Source organism: Hakea prostrata, chromosome 5 (genome assembly GCF_041222555.1).
Source record: "Hakea prostrata isolate BN-2017 chromosome 5, UWA_Hpros_2, whole genome shotgun sequence".
Lineage (NCBI taxonomy): Eukaryota > Viridiplantae > Streptophyta > Magnoliopsida > Proteales > Proteaceae > Hakea > Hakea prostrata.
Window position 1 is genome coordinate 51,238,534 of NC_142604.1, and position 20,706 is coordinate 51,259,239.

General features: G+C 39.4%; 1 protein-coding gene across 4 annotated transcripts in view; it reads right to left on the minus strand.

The window, feature by feature from the left end:
- The window catches only part of ASG2 (transducin family protein / WD-40 repeat family protein), a 73,814-nt gene that overhangs the window by 11,312 nt on the left and 41,796 nt on the right, over positions 1 to 20,706 (minus strand). For 2 of the 4 annotated variants that reach the window (XM_089154563.1, XM_089154562.1), the window contains exons 9-18: positions 17,688 to 17,793; positions 3,821 to 3,966; positions 3,577 to 3,747; positions 3,387 to 3,497; positions 3,141 to 3,252; positions 2,096 to 2,445; positions 1,306 to 1,396; positions 983 to 1,078; positions 828 to 898; positions 635 to 750 (exon numbers count right to left, since the gene is read on the minus strand). In XM_089154563.1, the coding sequence (XP_089010689.1) occupies positions 635 to 750; positions 828 to 898; positions 983 to 1,078; positions 1,306 to 1,396; positions 2,096 to 2,445; positions 3,141 to 3,252; positions 3,387 to 3,497; positions 3,577 to 3,747; positions 3,821 to 3,966; positions 17,688 to 17,793 (1,370 nt within the window). Of the gene's footprint in view, positions 1 to 634; positions 751 to 827; positions 899 to 982; positions 1,079 to 1,305; positions 1,397 to 2,095; positions 2,446 to 3,140; positions 3,253 to 3,386; positions 3,498 to 3,576; positions 3,757 to 3,820; positions 3,967 to 17,687; positions 17,794 to 20,706 lie in introns of all 4 variants that reach the window. The other 2 variants (XM_089154565.1, XM_089154564.1) reach the window with 2 other exon arrangements.

Genomic DNA, 20,706 nt, shown 5'->3' on the forward strand with positions numbered 1-20,706 from the left:
TCTGTTGGCTTCAACGTCTGTCTTGCTTGTTTAGAGACCTTTTTTCCTTCTAGGAATGTCTAGAAGGGTTCCTTGAGGTAGCCTTTTTCTGTACGTTAGCATTCTTTAATACATGAGACTTACCTAACAAAATAAAGATGGCATGGGAAACAACATAGTTACCCCCCCGATTTCATGAAAATATCACTACATATATAAAGAATACTTGATCAAATTCATTTTCATTTGGCCAGTCTGAAATAAAATGCAGGGAACCAAATGGCTAACAGAATCTCCATATCATATCAAGTGAGGTCTATGTGAAAGGTGGTGCTACTAAAGGAGAGGGGAAGAGAGAGAAAAGCGGTAAAGGAAAAGAAGGGAGGGCGCTGTTCCTATAACTTTTGCATCTCTTTTAGTTTGGTCTCCTACCAAGTTGCTGTCTTCAGATGGTGCAGTCTTGGATTTGCTTTTTCATGGGCTTCCTTGCCCATCTGATCTTCAGTGCATACTTAGGATTAAAAAAAATCTAGATTAGCTTTTAATAGCAAATCCCATGTTGTAAGTGGTAACCACTAAAGTTGGAAATAATGATCAACAGAGAATTATACGACAGAAAGGATTTCCATCATGAAGCAGTGATCAGAGGTCTTACAGGATGGCTTCACGACTGCGACACAATTTATGTTGATTATTTTCCATGACACTCAATACATTTTCTGTATCTGGTTCCGCTACCATGGATGGCATCCCAGCCCTTGGCGTCCAAATCTGGGATCAGGTAAGAGTTTAATATTGAATGTTAACATTTGACTACTGCAAACTTAATAAAACCCTTTTATACTCACTTTGATTGTGTTGTCAATTCCACTGGTTGCAATGGTACAGTCGGAAGGATGGCACTGCACACAGTTGACCACTGGACGAAAACACAAGTCTCAGATAATAAACAGGAGAGTACAAAATCATTATATGTAATAGTCAGTAGAAGACAAGACCATACCAGCTTGATCACCAAGGAGCATTTTTATTAATCTTCCAGTTCTCTTCTCCCAAATAAACCATCTTCCATCATCACTTCCACTGGCAACATATTCCCCTACAATGGGTAATAACAATGAAAGCAAGCCTCTAAGTTCCATGATTCAGAATAATTTGTTGTCTAAACCGATCCACTACACCAACAAGATTTGTGGTACAACTTCGGGTTCCAAAACCTTTTTTTTTATTTTTTAAAAACTATGGGCCCACTTAAACAGTTAGCAACTCAAAGACCCAGATAATAAGAGAATAGATGGGATGTTTTTCAATTCTGATCCAACTAACCTCTCTGTCCAAGAAAACTAGCCTGTTTTATATCAGTTCCGACATTGCAATGCCCAACATATCTTTGCTTCATATCAATTACTGCTTCGGGCTGCAAGATCAGGAAAGTAAAAGTATTAATTGCTTCTATGTCAAAGGTAAACCATGTAAGGCAATAGCCTCTTTAGATGGAGAAGGAAAGCCCGTGAATTTATGTTATATACAATCGGAGGGACCAGCTGGGTAAAATGATGTCTCCACCTTGACTTTGGAATTCCAAAGAGATTCAAAAATTTTAGGAGAAAAAAAAATTTGAAATTCTTTGGACATTAATCCACCCACCACCCAACCCAAAAGCAGCAGCAGCAACAATGGCAACTACAACAACAAAAGGCATACCACAACTTAATGGGGTCTGCGACATAGATCCTTGCCTTCCAATCAGATCTACATGAGGCCTAAGCCATGCATGACGTCCTTGGATATTAATCTCCATCACTATATCTTCAGAACCATTGCCCTAATTTTTAAAATCTACTAACCAAAAGGACAAAAAGTAACTCATACCAATTTGTTACTTCCAAAAATGAAAAGCTCACAGATATCACACACACACATATCAAACAGTATCAGTACATCAGTATTGTGTATAACAAATCCTGTTTCATGTCAGTTTATTATCTCAAGTGACTAAACCATGTTGTTATATTGTACTATAATGAAATTCAAAAGAATTGCAAGCAGGATTTCAGTGACTTCAAACAAGAATAATAATAAAATGTAGTTTAAAATATAAAATAAAAGGCTGTACCTGATAAGGTGCATTATCATTCTGGGAAGATGATGTGGGTGATGCACATGAGCCATTTGCACAAGAATTTTCTCTGCTCAAATCACTTCTTCGGTGGATCCTCAGATTTAAACTTCCACGAAGAATGTTTGATTCAACATCATGCCCTTCATCACCGGATATTGATGTTTCAAAGTCCAACTCCATCTCATCATCATAATCAGAATCTTCTCTTTCAGATCTAGGACCATCCTGTGATGCGTCACTGTTCCCTTCTGAGCGGTGAAGTATGACACCGGATCTAACTCTTCCAGACCGAGTTTCAGATTTGGATGCTCCATCATTTTCCTTGTTACTTTTATCAGCTTCAGCTAGCAAAGAGGACGAAAAATCTATTATGCCAATTGGAAATTCTGTTTTTCTTTTTTGTTTCTTTAGGAGGGGGTTGGGGTGGGGGAAGGTTTGCAAGTTAAATTAACATCATTATGACTAATAACGAGTATGAATTCTTCTTGATACTACATCCTCATCTAGACTAGGAGATTCTAATTACACACCACCTTTTTAAGAGAACTCAAGATCAAGTTCCAGGCAGTCACATTACATAGGACTAAATGACTGGTGATGATCTTTTATACCCTTCAAAAGAATCAAGACATACAATTGAATAGTTTGAACATGGAGAGCAACTTGGACATTTTATGAATTTGAGTACCATATCAGTTGGCCAGACATCAAAGAAATTTTTTACGTCCACGGGTGATGCAGTTAATAATCTAGGAGTTCAATCAAGAACAAGTCTACAATAGGATTGACAACAAGGTGCCAAAGAAGGGGCAACAAAATAAGACTAGCAATAAAATCAGAACTAGTAACTCAGGAGGTTTTCATGAGCCAAGGAAGATATGCATCATGAAAAGCAAGAAGGGTACCTGACGGTGTTAACATCATCAAGGGCATAATAAAAAGAAAAAAAGGGGAGGGGGGATTTCTAGAATATGATCTTGGCACCTATGACTCTGCTCGTTGCCTACAGCATAGATGGAAGCAAACATAACAGACATACCAGCAGCAAGCTGTGCCTTTATACTCTCCACCTTCTCCGCCACCTCAGAACTTGATGGAGCTAAAAACTGAGCAGCAACAGCATAGTCTAGAGCTTCTTTATGTTTTCCTAACTGCAAGATAATAATTGACAGTAAGGAATGAAACTAAGTGCGGAGGATGTGTGAAAAACCTTATGGCGACCAAGCTTAACAACACGCGACAGGTATAGTTCACAAAAGATAACAGTCAACAACTACCCATATACCTGCGACAGAGCTTCAGACATGTAGAATTGCACCCTGAAGGATGAAGGATTAATGTTTCGAGCTTTGTTGCAATCTCTTATAGCCATATGAACATCATTTTTCCACTTCCTCTACAAAACAAAACCCAAAGTATCACCAAAAGCAGGAAAAAATATATATAACGCCATCTAAACCAAGTTCAGGAAGAACCTTGAGGAGCAAAGAAGCACGAGTACAGAGGCATTCATGCATCAGCTCTGGTCCAATTTCATGACATCTTCCATCCAACACTTCACTGCATGCTTCAATTCCATAAAAAAAATCTGTCCCTTCAGTCAAGCATCTTTCAGCTGCTTGAACCAGTTTTTTGCATTTATTGACCTGTGACACCTAGTCTAACTTAGCCACAGCATAACAAACCTAACGAGAACAAGGCAATTCCAAAGCGATATACCCTAGAAGAAATATGACTTTTCATGGAAGAACTGTATGGCAACGGTTGGGTTGCTACTTGTGTCTTTTCTGCAGCAATGAGCGGAGGAGTGAAAGAAATCTGTTTTAGAGCGTCTTCTGCAGTGTATTTAACAACACTATCACCACCTGCTTGTTATTCAATGTGAAAATAAATCAATATAATCAATATGAGATACTCAAATCAATTCACATGAAGTATTCACAAGATTTTGGCGAATAAAGAATTCACTACCAGGAAACACCACAAGGGAGCATGAAAAATATAAGAAGGGAACAAAACGAAAAGACCAGAACCACTCAACTCTAGAGGGAGGGACACAGCTGCAATATAGACAAAGGAGGTCCCAGAACACAATAATAAGCCTGTTACTCGGGGTACTGAAAACTATCATGAGGCAACAATTAAAGTTTAAAGTTACCATCACAGAAGATAAAGTTCCAAATCTTATTTGTGGAACAGGAATTTTGGTCCATCACCATCTACAATGATTGCACTAAACCCAAACGTGTTAATGGGAGTACCGGAGGCAAGTTCTTCAGTGATGTCACAAATTGATTTTCTAGCAGAAGTCATCCATCGACGTCTACTTACAAGCAAGAAGGAGGACCTTCCATTACACGGCCAGCAATTACCCAAGACCCTCCAAACAGTTGAGTAGAAAAGGCAGTAAGAGAAAAGTGATCTACATCTTCCATACCATTGTAACATGAACTACAGGCTGGGAAGACAAAGACTTCGGCAGTGAAGGAAGGAGGACACGATAGCGAGCAGGCTTTAAAGAATTGGTATCAAATGCCATATTGATGGGGTGATTTAAGGAAACATATAACATCATATGATATATAGGTACGCATGGAACTGGTGAAGATAACCAAGGAAATTCACATTTAGCATTAAAACAATGTAGATAAGCAATATTTCAGTTTCCTTTCTAGTTTGATTCATTTCCCAGCAAAGAATCAAAACCCCAAGTGCGAAATTTTAGAGGAGATGCACAAATTGAAGGGTGAAAACTTGTTTGCACAGCTGGTGTTTTTTTGGTTTCTAAATTGCTATCGCATGTACATCTTAATATGTGTATTGTGTTCTATCAGCCAATATGATGAATACATACCGATACTTCAAATGAACTTTCAACCTCGAAAACAGTTGTATAGACTATAGAGAGTATCGGCACATATTGACTGTGCTTCTTGGTTTCTGAAATCATGATTCTGAAGTCGCACGAGCCTTTTAATCTGTATCATAACGTATCGTGTCATATCGATCAATATGATGCAACATGTACTGATACTTCAAAAGAACTTTCAACCCCAAAATCAGTTATATAGATATCAATCTCAACACATGTTGAAAAGAGCCCTTGCTATATTATGAGCAATTTCCCTTCTGCAAATTTCAATGATATCCAAGGTGTTGGTAACATATTGTCCAAAACGATACACACCCTAAAATAAAAGGTACAGTCCCAAATGAATAAAGTCAAAACTTTGAGCCACTTAGCTCATATGACTAGTGGCCTGAAAGGTCAGCTGAGGTAGGCTGCACTGAGGGAAGCTTTGGATAATAGAAGGAATAGGAGAAAGGGTCCATATACCACACTAGATTTCTATACTAAAGTGCGATATTAAATTTTAAAATGGAATTGAGAAGTACTCATACAGTTACATAACAAATACAGAATAAGTCTTGTCTCCTTCCATCTCCAAAATCCTCCCCTCCCTCTCTCTCTTTGAAGCCCTCTCCAGTCTCCAAATAAACTTGGAAAAGTCCATCCTTTCCTTGGCTGAGGTCTCGGATTCAGTTCGAGATTCTCTTCAACAGCTTACTAATTAGATGTTGGTTCCTTTCTTGTGGTTTATCTTGGTCTTCCCCCTATCCCCAGGAGGCTTATCAACCACCATTGCACTACCACTCTTATGCTTGATCATATCCGCAAAAAGCTCCAACACTGAAAGGGCAAGCTTCTCTCCTTTGTGGGTCAGGTAGTGTTAATAAGGTCAGCACTCCAATCCTCCTACCTCTATTGAAGTGGTATCTTCTCCATCCCCAAAACCACCATTAGAGTCATGAAAGCCCTATTCCATGGAATCCCTATTTTGTGCCTTCCTACAGAAGGCCCACAAGACTACCCGTTTCCTTCACCCTATTAGTTGGGCAATGGTCTACCGCCCCAAATCTGAAGGTGGCCTCGGTATTAGTAGAATCCAGGATTACAAATGCTGCCAGCCTGATGAAGCTCATTTGGAAAATCACTTCCAAGCATGTCTCGATTTGGGGTTAACTGAGTCTACTCTTACCTCCTCAAATGGGCTGCCCCTCTCCCTTCCAATCTCTCCTCGGTCTAGAGGAAACTCCTCTTGCTGAGGCCCCTTGCTTTCTCTGCCACTTCCACTTTGGTTTCAAATGACTCTTACATCTCCTTTTGGCTTGATCTTGAATCCTATTGGGCATCCTATATAATCATTTTGGGTCACTGATTGTCTATGAGTCTTGCATCCCCAAATCCACTACCCTCTCTTCCTTCATTTCCTCTAGCTCCTAGCCCCCCATACCCCCTCAATTTCGAATCTCAAACAGGTTTGGATCTCTCACTCCCCCTCCATGGTCTCTCCTTTGATAGAACCACCTGACTTCGCTCATCCTCCAATACTTTCTCTATAGCCTCCCCTTGGAACCTAGCTTGCACTCCCAACCAAATTGTCCCTTAGGGACCCATGGTTTGGTTTAAAGGTCATACACCTCGCCACTCCCTTACCTTGTGGAGACTGGAGATCCCTCAATCTTTACCCACAAGCATTTCCTATTTACTGCAATATCCCCACCAATCCCAATTGTGTCCTTTGTTGAAATGGTGCTGAAAGCCTTGACCATCTCTTCTTCACTTGTCCTTTCTCCTGCTTCATTTGGGAGAAAGCCATAGCTTCCATTTCGCCCCACTCTGGACGTTCATTTGCATTTACTCGGTATTGGGTTTGGATTCTAAGATCCTTCTTTGGCCGGTCTATTTATGATCTTGTTGGCAAGCGGGTCTTCTTGTGCGTCACTTGTGGTGGGAACGTAATCTTAGGACTTCCAACTCCCAAGTCCTTGGACTTGAATTGGAAAGCCATGTCATCTACTTTGACATTCTCTAAGCTTCGGGTTGTCCCCCACCTCCTAGTAGTGGACTCCCCAAGGAACATGCTTATTGTTGTTACCTAGGGATTAAGCTCCACTGTTCAGCCTAGTAATTAAAAGCTGTCCACCCCATCCCCTTTCTCCCCCCAATCTATTTCCTTCTTCTCCCCTTTGGGGCTTTTAGTAATGATTATCCATTCATCCAAAAAAATTCTTGTTCCAAAAATACAAACCTAACTGAAATAGCAATACCTAAAATAAGATACTAATAGACTCTACATTCAAAATAAGAAACTACCTATGGAAATCTTATTTAATCTACCTCATAGAAAGTAAATAAATATTACTAAACCCAGCATTTTCCAAACCAGAAATCTGGCTTAGGCCTAGCCCTTGGTTTGGGTTTCCAAAGTGGATCATATTGGTCCAGCCAGGCCAACGCTACTGCATCATTTCAGGTTTGTAAAACCCTGTAATTTGTGATTTTTGGGTAAATCACTTTTGTACAAGCGTGGAACAAATTGTTGAGCAGCAGTGTAAGAATTAATTTTGCAGAAAGTAGGATAAATACTAGGTGGATGGACTCCAAAATTTTATATTTTAGACAGACTTGACTGGCAATCTCAGAGGCTCACGCTTGAAGCAGGATACTGCATGGCCAATAGCACGCACCAGCCTACGCTACAGAGAGCTGCAGTTCCAGCTACACAAGCTATGGTGGCTATGTGCAAAGCTGTTCTTCATTGTTACCCTCTGAGTTTCAGGGTAAGTCACACCATGAGTCATAAATTGTGGACAGCATCTTTTTTTTCCTGGCCCCCAACAATAAATGCAGATGTTGTTTCGACATCCACCATCCAATTATGGAGGCTCTCAATCAAGTTATTCACGATTTGGAGATTTTTACTGAATAAACAAGTACAGATATAAGGTATCACATCAGAATAATGATTTTAGGAGATGTATCACTTAGTATCAGAGAAATCATGAGTTGCCATAGAAATGTACCGAAATACTGGAGGAATGTATGGAAATACTTAGAATATGAAAAATACAAATTGAAGCATAAAACACTATATAAGTAATATGTAAAATATATCATTAATAAAAAGAGAACTAAGTATGACAAGGCTAAATGCATTCAATTGATTACATGAAGGACAAGGTTTCTCACACGTACAAAATTTTATTAGGTATCATAACAGTCCTGTATCATATTAGTACATTCAAGATATGAAACATACCAATTAAGAACAGTGGAGAAGGATATTGAACCTAGCTATATCATAGGTCAGCAAACCCATAGTATGTTGAGTATACCATATATAACTCATAAGGCTTCTGTGGAGGACTTCAAGCATACCACCATAACACTGCCCCCCCCCCAACCCAAAATAATAATAATAATAAATAAATAAAGAACCCTGATCATGTTCGAAACCCTTAGGTCACCCAAATGTCACTCTGAAAGATACTCCATATCAGAAAACCTCCCATTAGTCAGTGATTCCTAATTTAATTATTTCATCACTAACCACAAGCCAAGAGCACATTTGGGACCACACCTCAATACCCATCCCGCAAACCCCAACCAAACCTAACACGGCCTATTTTCCTTCACCTTGGAGTTGGTTTCATCTCAGAACTTGGGTTATTTTGCCCTCGGCTCAGCTTTATGAGGCTACATCAGCACAGTAAACCCCTTAAACTTTTCTATTCCTCATAAAAAAAGGACAAGAATGGAAAGGATTTCAAAGATAATCCTCTCGTACCGATTCCACAACTAGAAGTCTAAAGAGGATAGGAATAAAAGAATATTTTAAGGCAATCAGGTTTCTTATAATTGCGCTGATGCTGGCTGGTGAGTGGTAACTGATTTGTTGTTTATTTGGGGTGGGGGGTTAGTGGTGCTGGGCTGCTAGCTTCTAAATCATGTAAATGAAGTAATGATTATTTATTTATTTTTTAAATTCATGCAAAAAAAAATGTAAATAATGTAATTGGCTAGAAAGAAATTATTGGAGCTCCTTCTTGATGAACGGATGCCAGTTGGCCCAGTTCTCTGTCATTCAAATGCCTCAATGACTGTGTAGTTGATATAGGTTTTTAAGTGGTTTCAACCACCATTATAATATATAAAATATAATTTCTTTCATAAATGAATAGACAATTATTTTATTTCTTATGGAAGAATTTATCTTCTATTTCCTCCATAACTTACGTACCTATAAAAAATTGAATAAAAAGGGTCAGCAATTCCAATTGATATATGCATGATCAGCTTTCCTCAATGGACAGATGACACATGCCAAGATTGCAGGCATTAAACCACATGAATACTTGATGCAAGTCAGCACCGAATTGGGTTCTTTTTCCAGGGATATGCCTAGGATTGGGTCATAAGGTATTGAGCCTTCACTCCACAGGTTACCAATGTAATTGGCCAACAATGGACCTGAAACATGGGTACATGAGTTAGGTATGGAAACCCCATTCAAGAAGAACATGTTTGACAGTTAGATAGTTCCCAACCAAGAACTTGAGATTCCCCATTATGCCAGATGCAAGACAGTTAGACAATTCCCTCCAAGAAGAGGGTGGTCAATATAAGTTCAGGATCACTTGGACCTAAAGCTTACCTGGATCTTGGCTAATCCATTTTGGGAATATAACATATATAGCAACAATAACTGAATAGGAAAAGATGAGACCATTCTATCGTAAGCTTACTACATATCATGTCTTAGCAACACACCTGTTCTTCCAAGACTCATAGTTGTCAAGGCGCCTAGGCAATTCTAGGCGGCTGATTGGGGTAAAATCTTAGGCAACGCCAGCAAGGCAACAAGGTATCAACTAGGTGGCGACTAACTGCCTGGACGCCAAGGTAATGCCTTGAAAACTCTGCGAAGATCTGACATAGGTATTGAGGAGTCCCTCACCACCCCCCACCACAAAACCACCCCACCCTCGGGGAAAAAAGGCAGTTCTGGTGGTTGAGTTCTAGGAGTTCAACTCTATTAGAGTTTTTATTCATGTAAATTTCTATTTCTTGTTACCCAAGTAAGAGTATTTATGTAATAGTGTTCTTTTCACTTTATTATAAATAGAGGGCTTGAGATCACACTAATCAATTCAAGCCATTATACCAAAATTATATTTCTCAACATGGTATCAGAGCCTAAGTTCGATACGGGAAGAGAAGAATGAAAAAAAAGGAAAAACCTCTCTTTCGCTGACGAAGACCTCACCGAAACCATCCTCTGCAACCTCATCTTCTTTAGCAACTACTCTGCCTTTCTCTTCCTATCGCCCACACTCGAACCCAATCCTAGAAGCCATTGCAGTAATCGCAGAAACCTATCACCCACAATTGAACCCATCTCTGCCCTTCTCTTCCTTCCATCTTCTTCTTCTGGTATTTTTTTCTTTCTTCTTCTTCTGAAACACATTGCCATCGCCCACACTCAACCCATCTCTGCCCTTCACTTCCTTCCGCCTTCTTCTTCTGGTTTTTTTTCCTTCTTCTGAAACGAGAGCTCCTTAACACCTATCAACCCTTGAATTAATATGGACTAGACCAGCCCAACTTTAACCGAACCATATTTTAGTTTTTTCCCTCCTAACTTGCGGTTGTATTAGCCCAAAAAAAGAAAGAAAAAATATTGATGTTTCAGGGGTCTTGTTTGTAAATTTGATTTTTTCCAAGGACCTAATTGTAAATGTACATATTTTCAGGGGCCTTGGTTGTAAATTGATTTTTTTCTGGGACCTAATTGTAACTTTACATATTTTCAGGGACCTAATTGTACATTTGCATATTTTTCAAGGGGCCTATTTGTGAATTTGCATATTTTCAGGGATCTATTTATGAATTCACATTTTTCAGGGACCTATTTGTAATTTCCCATAATTCCATTAAACAAAAAAAACCATTCGAGATGGGCACATATGTTTGGAGTAAGATGTACCAATTCACTAACTGATAGGAAAGGCGGAGGTTTCTCTTTGAAGGGAGTTGAAGGAGTTTGGCAATCTGAAGAGAAGCGCCAAGACCAGCCGTGATCTGAAGAAGCGTCTTGCCTTAGGGATCTGTAGTGGCTGCTGAGGCATAAGTTAGTGGTCCTCCGCCTTTGCATCTCTCCTCCTCCTCCTCTCTGTTGTGGTAGCGTTGGGTGATTCTGGAGGCAGAGAGACACAGGTATTGCCTCCTTCCCTTCTCACTCTCTGATTCTCCATTCTTTCTCTCTGTTTCTCCTCCTCTCGATCTCATCTCCTCCCTAATTCTCTGTTCTTGCTTCCATCTTCTCCTTGCTTCTCATCTCCTCTCTACCCTAATTCTCCTTTCTCTCTCTCTGCTTCTCCTCCTCTCAATCTCATCTCCTCCCTGTTTCTCTACTCTTGCTTCCATCTTCTCCCTGCTCCTCATCTCCTATTTACCCTCTCCTCTCTGTCCGAAAAATTTTTTTTGAAGAAAAGAAAAGAAATGAGATTGGATGTTTCAACGTTCCGTCTATGGTCATTGAGGATTTATGTTTTCAGTGGTCTCTCTAGTTTCAGGGGAAAGTAATGAGGGCCACTGTTGCTGATCTCTCCAATTCTATTTCGATCCCAAATATGGTCTCATCTCCTTCCTCTTCTCTCCTTCTATCTCCCTCTCCCCTTTCCTTTTTTTGGTTTCAGCTTCTTCGTCAAGGGTTCTAGTCCATAATGGCATCTCTGGCGTCGGGGGAAGCCGTGAGGGCCATTATTGTTGTTTTCTTTGAATCGAGTTCTTTCTCAGATCCAGATGTTTCTTTCTCCCTCTATTTCTCCTTCTCTTGCCCTCTCACCTTCCTGTTTCAAAGTTTCGTTCTGTTCGTCGAGGATTCCAGCCTTTGTGGTCTCTTTAGCCTTGGGGGAAGCCATGAGGGCCATCATTGTTGAACTCTCCAAACTATTTCCAACCCTGATATGTTCTCTTCATTTTCATCTCTCTTGTGTTGCTTCCAGCCCTTTTCTCCCTTTGTTTCTCCTTCTCTTCCTTTCCTGTTTCTGGGCTTTGCTTCAATTTGTCGAGGATTTAGCCATTGATGGCTTCTCTGGCTTTGGGGGAAAGCCATGAGGGCTATCGATTTTGAACTCTCCAATTATTTTGGAGTCTAATATGTTCTTCGTTCTCTATCTCAATCTTATGTTGCTACCTTCCCTCGCGAATGTGATGTTGCTGCATAGGTCCATGTGCTTTGTTTCTAGGAAGGCTTCACTTATCTCCGATCGAACGGGGGACTGCGTTGGTTTAGCTGGGCCCCTTTGGTCTACTTCCATGGTTTTTTCTAGTTTGATTATATGGCTATGGACCTCTTGTGCTGTGTAACCAGTTTGCTATTATTGTTGCCCTTAAATAGTTGTTTGGCTCGATGTCGCTTAGTTTACTTCTTAGTTTGGCTTTGGGCCACTTATGCTTGTGTAACTAGTTGCTTTAATTGTTGCTCTTAGGTAATTGCGAGGCTCATTGCCTCTTAGGTTGCTTGTTAGTTGAGGCTTCTTTCTCGCTTTGTCTGGGCTCTGTCCCTAGTGCTCTTGTATTTTCTTTTATTCTCTTTCGTAATGAATTATTTTATCATCCAAAAAAAAAAAAAACCATGGTGTTCCTTATATGCACCTTTCGAATCCTATCATTCCCTAGATTTGTTTGGGTGGTTTGGCTATTGAATCTGTGATGTTTCAATTATTTTGGAAGGGTAAAGATTGAAGAACTATAGACAATTTGTTAAACATGGCGAGTATCAACAGTACTACTACTCTCACTCGCTCCGAACATTACCCCACTCTTCATCCTCTTTCAGTAAGATTTAATGGAACAAATTATTTGATCTAGTCTCAATATATTTACCTGACTATTGCCGGAAGATGACTTGTTGGACACATTATGGGCGCCACTATCAAGCCTACCACCATAAGTGTTTCATAAGATAAATGGATCTCGAATGACTCCCTTATTATGTCATTCCTTTTGGATGCATATTGCCCGTGGATACCTATTACTTGATACTGCAGCCCAAATTTGGAAGACTACTATTGAAACATATGGAAAATTGAGGAATGATGCATAGGTTTATGAGCTACAGAAGAACCGAAGAAGCTTAATGAGACTACCCAAAAGGAACTTAATGTAGCCCAATATTATGCTGAGTTGCAATCTCTTGGCAGGAGTCAGATCATTATAGGGATTATCACCCCACTAATCCAGATGATGTGGCTACTTATAGGAAGCACGTTGACAAGATTTGGGTATATGACTTCTTAGCAGGTTTGAATGTGGAGTACAATCAGATCAAAGTGCAAGTAGTAAGTTGTTCTCCCTTTCCTACACTAGAACAATCTTATGCCCTTGTTCAATGTGAGGAAAGCCGTCGATTAGCCATACTTCATGATCCTATTGTGGAAAAGTCAACCTAACAGTTTATTAGCACTAAATTTGATTCGGCTAAGGAGATTGTCAAGTGTGAGCATTGTCGCAAACCATATCATACCAAGGCCAATTGTTGGAAGCTCCATGGGAACCCTATTGATTTTGAGTAAAAAATGGCACAAAGAATCAAAAAATCGAAGGCTAATCTTTCTGAGAATGTTTCCACAACACCCTCTGTAGACATTGGTTTTTCACAAGAGGAGTTAGCTACTCTGCGACGTATTCTGCAATCTTCTATTGTCGGTACAACCTCTACTACTGCTTCCTCCATTACCCATATCAACTACTACCTTACTACTTCAGGTAAAACTTTCACACGCTTCCATGTTTCTTCAGTTTTTGCTCCCTAGATCATTGATACAAGAGCCATAGATCATATGACAAGTTCATCCTCCTTTTTCTTACATTACGCTCTAACTTCCGAAAAAGATAAAATTCGAATTGTTGATGGCTCATATTCTTCCATTACTAGAAAAGGGATCATTCAGCATTCTCCATCACTTTTTGTCTAAAGTTTTACACGTTCCCTCTTTCTCTACTAACTTGATCTCTATCAGTAGTCTTACATATGACTTGAATTGTAAAGTGACTTTTTCCCCATCTTATTGCGTCTTCTAGGATCTAGTAACAAGGAAGGAGATTGAACATGGTAAGCTAAACAATGGACTTTATCTGTTAGAGCTAATTGGAGTATCTACTTCTAGTCTGACTGCATCTTCTAATTAGGTCCATTTGGTAATATCAAACCTTCATCAATGGCACCGTAGGCTAGGTCACCCTCCTCTAGGAACTCTTAAGAAAGTATTTCCTAACTTAATTTCTTCTTGTAAAATGGATGAATTTTTTTTGTGAAACCTGCATTTTACCAAGGCAGACTCGTTTTACTTATTTACCTTCTCTTCATAATAGAAAATCTATTTATTTTGGACTAATTTATATTGATGTATGGGGTCCTTGCCGACGTGTGTCTATTACTGACCATAGGTATTTTGTTACTTTTATTGATTGTCGCTCTCGTTCTACATGGATTTATCTTCTAAAACAAAAAAAATTGAGGTTTTTCAATGTTTTTGTGATTTTCATAATATGATTAAAACTCAATTCAATGCCACTGTGAAGATCCTTCACAGTGACAATGGCACAGAGTATATCTCTCTGACTTTGGCTTAATACCCCAAACCAGTTGTGTTGATACAACTGCCCAAAATGGGGTTGCCGAAAGGAAGAATCGACATCTTTTAGAGATAGCCTGTTCACTTATGATTGCTATGAATGTCCCTGACCAATACTGAAGTGATGCTATGTTCACTGCCTCTTATTTTATGAATAGGATGCCTGATAGGATACTTGGTTTTAAATGTCCTAATGAGCTTCTCTAGGGAGCCTCTTCTTTTGTTATTCCCTCAAAAGTTTTTGAATGTGTGTGTTCTGCCAGAATCACAACCCACTAAAGTAAGACGGTTCCCCACAGCGTATGCTGCATTTTTTTAGGGTATTTTGCTATTCAGAAATGGAACAAATGTTATCATCCTCCTTCCAAAAAACCCATTGTCTCCAATCTCCATGGATGTAATTTTTAATGAGTCTTGCCCTTACTATACACCTCTCCAGGGGGAGCTAGAGGAGAGGTGTTCTTTCCAACTCTAGAGTTTTCTATCACACCACCACAACACAACTTAGGAGTTCAAGAAGTGTATCCTGACCAAGGGGAGACTTCGGCCAGCATACCTAAGGATTCTAATTCTCCCCTGCGTTTTCTAGAACCATGTGAAGAACCTGGTAGGGAGAGATCACTCCTATGAAGTACACTATTGAGGTCTTTCAAAACAAGATTGACCAGAATAAGGAGGTGCAGACTTATGAGAGGAAGAATTACAACCGGCCAAAGCAGGTGGAGAAAGGTGACACGTTACCAGTTACCACTTCAGTTTCCTGCTCTAGAATCAGATTCTATTGTTCCCCCTGAGGTATCTTTTTCTAATCTTCCTATTCCTGTTAGAAAAGGAGTTAGATCGTGTACTCAGTATCCCATAGCTAAATATGTTTATTATGACTCTTTGTCTGACTCTTACCATGCTTTTATATCCACTTTATCATCTACATATGTTCCTAAAAGTTGGCATAGAGTCTATGTTGATAAGAGATGGAAGGCAGCTATGGTAGAGGAAATGCAGGCAATGAAGAAAAATGATACTTGGGAGCTGGTTACACTTTCTCCAGGAAAAAAGAAACCCGTGTGCTGCAAATGAGTGTTTGTGGTTAAACAAAATATGAATGGATCAGTCAATAGGTTGAAGGCTAGACTAGTTACAAAGGGGTTTACCCAAACCTATGGGATTGATTATCAGGAGACTTTTGCCCTTGTTGCGAAACTGAACACTATCAGAGTACTGTTGTTTGTATTTGTGAACAAAGACTAGAACTTGCATCAACTAGACGTAAAAGAATGCCTTCTTACATGGGGAGTTAGAGGAAGAAGTCTATATGGAAATCCCACATGGTTTCTCCAATGACAATACTGCAGGGAAAGTTTGTCAGTTGAAGAGGTCAATTTATGAGTTAAAAGTTAAAACAATCTCCTAGATGCTAGTTTGATGCCTCCTGAAGGCAATGACTTCTATGGGGCACAAGCAAAGCAATGCTGATCATACACTATTTGTCAAGAAGTCAGGTACTAATATTGTCATCACAGGGAATAATGGTGAAGAAATTCAAAGGTTGAAGGTTCTTGGCAGAGAGTTTGAGATTAAAGATCCTAGGAAGTTACAGTACTTCTTAGGGATTGAGGTGGCTTGAAAAAAGAAGGGTGTATTCCTGTCCCAAAGAAAGTATGTCCTAGATTTATTATCAGAAGTGGGAATGTTGGGGTGTAAAGCAATTGATACCCCTATTGAAGCTGGAGCTAAAGTTAAGGGAAAAGAGGGAGAACCAGTGGACAAAGGAATATATCACTTGTCCCACACCAGGCCAAACATCGCTTATGCCGTGGGGATAGTGAGCCAATTCATGCATGATCCATATTTAGCTCATATGAAGGTTGTTACCAGAATACTGCAGTATTTGAAGGGAACTCCTAGAAAATGAATACTTTTTCACCCATTGATAATTTAATAAGAGTAGAAGCATACACTAATGTAGATTGGGCTGGATCTCTTGACAGGAAGTTAATTTCAGGTTATTGACCTTCGTTGGAGGTAATCTAGTTACTTGGAGAAGTAAGAAACAGAATGTGGTAGCTTTACCAGTACCGAAGCTGAATATAAAACTATGGTTCGTGGAGTTTGTGACCTACTATGGTTGAAAGCTTTTAGAAGATATTGGAGTCCAAGTTCCAAACCCTATGATGTTATATTGTGACAACAAGGTTGCTATTAGTATTGCCAATAATCCTGTGCAACATGATCGAACTAAACACATTGAAATTGACAGGTTTTTTGTCAAACGAAAGCTGGAACAAGGGCTCATCTGCATGCCTTTTGTGAGGTCTGGAGACCAAGTGACAGATATTTTCACTAAGGGTTTAAGGAGATTTTCTTCCTATTGTAGGCATGTTGGGCATCACTAATATCTATGCCTCAACTTGAGGGGGAGTGTTGGTTGACTTTTACTAGGAGTTCAACTCTATTAGAGTTTTTATTCATGTAAATTTCTATTTCTTGTTACCCAAGTAAGGGTATTTATGTAATACTGTTCTTTCCACTTTATTGTAAATAGAAGGCTTGAGATCATACTGATCAATTCAAGCCATTATACCAAAATTATGTTTCTCAACAAGTTCATTCTGGTTGGCTCTAATGTGTCTTTCTTTTGACTCTCTAGTGCTACATACTTGAAGTTCAAATTTTTGTATGCATTGACATTGCCCTATTTAACAGTTCTAGTGAATAAATGAAGCAGTAGTGAGATGTCGAATGTTTGATCCTAGGAAGTGCAACACACATAAGAGCTAGCACTCGTTCCCCAGTTTTTACTGAGCTCCACATTCAAAGACCTATGAATCTTGGCCAGCACGTGTGACCAACTACTGATGTGTATACCAAAGCTGACTTTCTCCAACAATTTGACCTTTTTGGCGAAGCTGTAGAGAACACAAATGTATTCCAATCACCCAATATATTATCAAAGAGAAATTCTGATTCACATCTCATTTCCCTAAATAAAGTAGTTCCAATTAAACAAGAAATCGAGGAAATTCAATCATTAATAACGTCTAGACAAGACAAGCCACATATATGATGCTTAATTCAAAAATAGACAGGTGCATGAACATACCAAGGTTCACATCCATTAGGTAAACATGCTCTCCGCTATAACTGAGAAGAACCTCTTCTCCATTAGGACTAAACGTAACATGAGTTAGGTGCAAACTAGAACGCCCCTGAAAATGAAGGGAAGTATTAGAATGTCCATAGTGATTATTTAAATACTAGCAATGTGAGTATTTAATTCAAAACTAAAAAAAGAAAAAGAAAAAAAGTAGAAGTAAACAAGCCATACTGAATTATTTAACTGTTTTCTATTCCATTCACAAATCAACTGATGCAGGCAATACATATAGCTTTGTCTACTCCAAAATCACAGCCAGACTTCAACAGTTCTCCATTTCAAGGGCTTCAACTTTTCAAGCTACACCACAAAGGAGATGTAGTGTTGCCCCCCTTAATTTGATGATACATAGGGATTAGCTACCTGTCTTCAGCTGTGTACTTAGTCTTCACTAGATCTTGCTGATGCATAAAACAATTGTACTTTGTACACTACATTTGGGTGTGTCTGTACCCAGGGAGCAATGAATTTTAAGATAAATTAATCTCTTTGAGTGGTTGACATAAACCACCTTTTGCATGTCTCTGTGTAGGACCAACTAAGGGAGCAATAAAATTTTAAAATAAATTAACCACTCTCAAGAATGGTTGACATAAATCACCTTTGTGTTCAGGCATTTCTTTCCTAGCCTCTATCATGCATCTAATCTAGAAGTATCACTGCCAAGCAAATAATGAGAAGAGCAAAAAGAAAAAACAGGATGAAAATGAGAAAGCCAACTAATCTGAAGTAAAAATGAGATGGTAATTAATAGCCTAGTCTAGGATTAAATTAAATAAACTAAAGTTTCAAGGTGGAATAATTAGAGTAACCCAGTGAAAATTCCCTCCCATGAGGATGAAGAGGATGAAAATTTTGACGCGTTGTAGCTTTGGTCTTTTTCCCCATTTTTTTTGGTACATTCTTTTTCCCCATTTTTATTCTTGGCAATGTGAGATGACTTTTGATGTAGATTGAAGGAGGAAGTGAAGGAAAAAGAATGTTTAGAAGCCAGACCTTAAATCCCACTGTGATACCCAGCTATTAAACTCCATCAGCCATCCTTAATCTCAAAGAGCAGCAGCCACAGGCCTATCAAGCTCCAACCTATAAAGGTTTCATCAAGGCCAGTTGTTAAGAGTCTTGAACGTCTTGTGTTTTATGTTAGGCCCATTAAGGACCTCTTTATTGAGTCTTGCAGTGAAAACTCTCTCTTCTCCGTCATATGTCTGTTAAGACATATAATCGTTTCAATTGTTTTTTCAGTTTCTAAATGCATAAGTTGCACAAGAAATTAACACAGATGGGGGACTGTGAAGGTCATAATTAAGCAATTGAAAGTACTGTTGCTGCAGTGTTCTGTGAGAAGCCGATACTCTAAGAAACAGCAGATCTGGTAAGAAGCTGGACAAGCTGGTAAGACATGGATTTAAGCCTGCGGAGTCATCCTCTATGCTACTGTCACATATGTGGTGGCTGAAAGCCTGAAACAAACCTATAGGTTCTAGTTCTGAGTTTTCTGGTCTACAGTATTGACGCAGAGCCATTGGCAGCCACTGTCAAGCCCATTCCAGACCCAATAAAGCACCCCACAAGGTCCCAGCTCACACCAGATAAAGGCAGCCATGGCCCCCAGACTAAAGCTGCATCCCAGGAGAACCAGACCAAGCCCAGACTGTGTGTGGTTGGTCAGGCCTAGCCAGTATAAAATGTTCTAGTAAGAGGCAATACAAGCCAACTTTATTTGTCTGTCTTTTCATTTCTCGAGTTTTTTTGTATCCCCTAGGTAGTTTATCAGCCTTTTTTCCCCTGGGAAGTAGAGCAACTTTTATGTTCCAAGTCTTAGCCTTATTTTCAAGTCTCTTTGTATTCAATGTCAATGGTAATCACCGCACTGCTTCCCCCCCCCCCTGTGTTTTTGACTTGTTGCTTCATGGTTTGTCATTGATGCAATCACAGATGTTGCTTGTCTTCAAGAAAGTGTATCCTGGCTTAGTGCAGTCAGCAATACCGATGGAACCTGTGAATACCGACAGGCAGTGTACTGGCGTACTAAGGCATCATAAGTGGTATGACAGAATCACATATGGTCTAGAAAAGGAAGCAGAAGCAGAGAGTTCCAAGGTATTGTAGGCAATGTGATGTAGACCACAAGAGATTGCAACCACCCAAGGAATGAACCAGCTAGATCAATTCAAATCAACATTTGAGGCCAGCTCAAACAAACCATCTAGTCCAACTAGAAGGTCCCCTTGATCCACAATTTTGACCAGATCAGACTACATGAAGATTTTATTACTGGGAGATTTAGGAACTCAGTTTGATTGCTATTTTGATAGTTTTTATGTTATTTAGTTATAAATGTGGCTGAAGTACAAAGCTTAGTAGCTTCTAATTTTAATTAGTTTCTATTTTCCATAAGATTCTATTGTCACTAGTTAACTAGTTATGAGTTTCTATTCTAAAGCTTTAGAAAAGCTATGCATAGGCCCTTCCATTGTAACAGAGATTAGACAATAGAAAACTGAAATTGCAGGCCCTGCTGCCATCACTTATGGACTGATCCATATTCAAGAGCTGAGACTGGGCGAGGACCCAACTGGAATAGCCCATCCATCTTCCTTTTTATTCTTATCTCCTTCTGCAGATCTTTTCCTTGCCACTGCTACTGCAGCAATTCTTTAGCAGCTCGAACTGAAGATTAGAATCCAGCCTGAGTTTAACCACCCAAAGGCTGCCATTGTTGTTAATTATCAATTGAAGGCTGTTGTTGTTCTTGCAATGTAGGCTTGCTACTGCAACTTGTGAAGATCATAATTCAGCAACCACTGATCAGTTTTGGTCGAGTTTTGAAGGACTGATACTTGTCGAAGAGACCAACACTCCATCCCTAGCTGAATGTCTTAATAATCTCAGTAACCTTCTAATTCTGATTTGCTTCTATTTTGGGTTTGGTATCTGAGTTTACCACTAAATGATGGAGCTT